The following is a 3,743-nucleotide window of genomic DNA, read 5'->3' on the forward strand; positions in this document are numbered from 1 at the left end:
TGTCTAGCTAGTGACAGAAGGTGTATTCTATTTCGGCAGGTGGCTTTACTAGCTAGCTGGAGTAAACAAGTTTAGGGGACCAGCAACCTCATTGACCAATGTGTTAGTTAACGAGTAGCGGCTCTCTAGCATTTGGTGTGTGACATACAGACATGTGATATTGTATATAATTGATATAATACTCTAAAGTCACCGTCGGTTGCCAAAGCCGCTATATCGGACGAGGAAAAATAGCAGTCCAAGTTGCAAGACTCAATCAGCACAAGCGCACACAAGTGCAATGAAAATTAAGGAGACACAGTACGCAAGAACGATGAATGTTCACATATGAACTCTTCTCATAACATATTACAAAGCCCCTATTGCAGACTAAGGCCTCCTCCAATGGGATTTTGGATAGGCACCCAAAAAGTCACGCGATGTGGGTATGAAGCATACCACAACGTCCTGATGGGGTGCACCACCTCGATCCCAGGGGCATGTACATACACATATATACTATGTATACGTGTGGTATACGCTAAGGTAAAAGGAGTGAAGGCTTATACGTGCTGGGGCGTGTTGTTAGGTGGGCTGCAAGGTACTGCCAGGATGGCATTGCGTTTGCCGCGCTCTGAGACACTGTTCTCGGCGAACTTGAGGCCGGCAAGGTGGAGGCCCTTGCTCTTCTCCTCCTCTGTCCACTCGGCACCGTAGTAGTCCTCCTCGGTGGCGTCGGCGCTGGGAGGAAGGAGCATAGATCCCCACTGCGGGAAGTGCACAAGCGTGATGGGGAGTGTGCACACCATGATCATAATACCCATGTACTGCAGTCCTTTGCCGGTGGTGTACTGTGATGACGTAAAGAAGAGGAACTGTGTCAGCCCGCCACCGACATTACCGCCTGCGCCGCTCATGCCAGAGATGAGGCCGAGGGAGCGTCGGGAGACGAAAGGGATGACACCGTAGACCGCACCACATGCAGCCTCGACGCAGATGGAGTAGAGGACCATGCAAGTGACGGAGGTGGGCAGACTTGATGCACGGCCAAGACAAATGCAGAAGACTCCACCAGCTGTTTGGAGGATCCAGATGTTCCAGAGACGGGCACGCATGCCGAAGTAGCGGGCACCAAGGTCGGAGAGGTAGCCTCCCATTGGTCGTGCGAAGATATTGGCCAAGCCAAAGCTAGCAGCGATGGTGCCGGCAGCACGGAGGTCGAGGTGGAAGCTGTCATAGTAGTACTCGGCTATCACGTTGTTGGTGGTGAGCTCGACGCCCATGCAGTAGCCATAGATGAAGACGAAGATCCATGTACGGTAGTTGGTGACGGCGCCCCGGAGAACATTGGAGAACTTGTCTTTGTTCATGTCACCATTTTTCTGAAGGCTCCTCAGGTTGCCGTCGGGAAGGTCTTGCCCCGTGGTGAGGACAAGCAAGCCCATCACCACCAACATCATTCCTGGCACGAAATATGCAATGCGCCATGCTGTGAAGCGTGTTGCACCACATGCCAGGATGCCGTCAAAGACGAGAGGCATGATGAGCTGTGTGGCACCGCCGCCCATGTCACCCCACCCCGCCGTCAAGCCACCGACCGTCCCGATGATCTTACTATTGAACATGGTACTAATCCAGTACTGACATGACACAAAGGTGGCAAGAGAGACACCAATAAGGAACCGGATAGTGATGTATCCTCCAGGACCATCGATGACTGACATGCAGAACACCGCTGGTGCGGAGAGCATGACGAGGAAGGCACAGCCATAACGCGGGCCGAGAAGGTCGCAGATGGCGCCCATGGCTAGCCTTGAAAAGATGGCGCCGGAGACGGAGGCGACCCCGGCGTTGCCGATGTCGGCCTTGGTGAGGTTGAGGTTGTCGCGGATGATGGGGATGAGCGGCGCAGCGGCAAAGGTGGAGACAACGCAGGTGAAGAAGGACATCCATCCGAGATGGAAGGCACGCATGTGTGGGTTGCCGAAGGAGAAGATCTTGATGGACTTGGCCTTGTGCTCAGAGTCCACTGGCAGCGAGAAGTTGATGGGCGTCGCGGTGGCGGTGGCCGGGGAGCCGACCTCCGTTTCCATATCTTCTTGTGTTGAGGCTGGAAGAGGGCTTCCGCTTTGCTTGCTCCTTGGAGCTGAGCTGAACTGTGGACTAGGAGAGGCCAGAGGTAGCTGACTACAAAGGTGGCTCTAGCTATCAAGGTTGTAACGCTTGTGTTTCTGCTCGAGAGACTACACGAAGGTATGTATTTATAGACCAAGAGAGCAGCTTCGGTTTGGCATATTCGCTGGCATATGCTGCTCGCGTTTCCTTTGTCTTGTTTCGGCTCAAATTAAACATAGTTTAGTAAACACCTGTTGCAACGATCGTACATCTGTTCTGTTCAACTTATCACGGCTGCCAAACTACTTATATGATATGAATATATATGCTATGCAGGTCATTAATTGTACCAGCGCAAAAGAGTTGACACTGTTGGGTTTATTCGATCTGACTGCAGAACTTGCAGGCTGAGATATTCCTACGCCAACTGTAAATTACGAGCTCTTTCTTTTTGCAAAGATGTAGTACAGATATAAGAGTTGACTCTACTAACTGCAGAGCTAGCTACAGTACGTGTTGTGTTGCTGAAAACTGTGCAAAGAGTTGACTCTGGACAATAGCCTATCACATTTGTGCTTGCGCACATGTAGGTACCAGTAATATCCTGTGAGTATGGTGTTGTAAAAATAACCAAGGTCCTTTCTTAGAAAAGAAGGAAGACCCCGGGCCTCTGCATCTCAGTGATGCATGCAGCCAATTTATTAATTATTCATTAAAATCTTACAAAGTAATACATCAGTACGTATGAAACCACCATCTTGACAACATGTGTCGCTACTCCTATCCACTAGATGAATGAGCGCCGACAGTCTGAGCCGAATACCAAACAGACCTAGCACCATAGCTTAACATCTAAAACTGGAGGCTCCAACCAAGACACATTATCGGGTCTGGGGCACACAATAGTCCAGCACACTCTTAGAGGCTGCCGCCACCCTCTTTCACCGATCGATCTTTAGAGTTGTTCTGGCGCATCAACCTTGCCAGGCCTAGCTGACGTCGACTCCATCACGACGCCAGACAACACCTCCATCCCGCGCTCATCCATCATCAAGTGCCCACCAACGAGACCCCGCTGCTCCATGCCTCCGAGACACACCGTTGTCGACGTGCTAGATGCCACGCCACTCCTCCTTCGCGAACACCACCTGCTGCCACTTGTCCCATCCCATCCGCCTACAGTTCCTCTAACTGAGCACCCGAATGCCCCAGGCGGCGCCTACAAGAAGGGCACGACACACACAGTGCCGCCGTCGCCCAATCTGAGGAAATTTTGGGTTTTCACCCGGGCATGGGGTCAGGATGGAGGGTAGCAACCTCGACGGCACCTGCAAGGAGGAGAATGACGACCTTGGTCGTCGCCACCGTCTGGATGAGCGAGTCATCCAGAGTTTTCTCCAGTCGGATGTCACCTCTACCAGCTCCCGCGAATGCACCGAGGCCGACGACCGGGATCACAAGCCACTAAGTGCAACAGGAGAGAGCCTACAGTGGGGAGGAGATCCACCAGCAACTCACCGCCCACGCGGTCAAGATGCCGTCCATCCACCACCTGCGAGGGCCGCCATCCGAGGGTGCCGTTGCTATGCCTACCAGGGCAGCCGCCCAAGGTCCAGATTCCTCTGCGGTGACCGAAGCGACGAGATCCG

General features: G+C 52.8%; 1 protein-coding gene across 1 annotated transcript; it reads right to left on the bottom strand.

The window, feature by feature from the left end:
• Positions 1–365: 365 nt before the first annotated feature.
• Positions 366–2,148, bottom strand: LOC119318963 (high-affinity nitrate transporter 2.1-like). Its single transcript, XM_037593504.1, has one exon. The coding sequence runs from the start codon at positions 2,070–2,072 to the stop codon at positions 543–545; it is 1,530 nt and encodes a 509-aa protein (XP_037449401.1). The 5' UTR covers positions 2,073–2,148; the 3' UTR covers positions 366–542.
• Between the last annotated feature and the right edge of the window lie 1,595 nt (positions 2,149–3,743).

Source organism: Triticum dicoccoides, chromosome 6A (genome assembly GCF_002162155.2).
Source record: "Triticum dicoccoides isolate Atlit2015 ecotype Zavitan chromosome 6A, WEW_v2.0, whole genome shotgun sequence".
Lineage (NCBI taxonomy): Eukaryota > Viridiplantae > Streptophyta > Magnoliopsida > Poales > Poaceae > Triticum > Triticum dicoccoides.

Excerpts from the sequence above, each read along its gene's own strand:
- LOC119318963 (XM_037593504.1), bottom strand. The coding sequence starts at position 2,072 with ATGGAAACGGAGGTCGGCTCCCCGGCCACCGCCACCGCGACGCCCATC.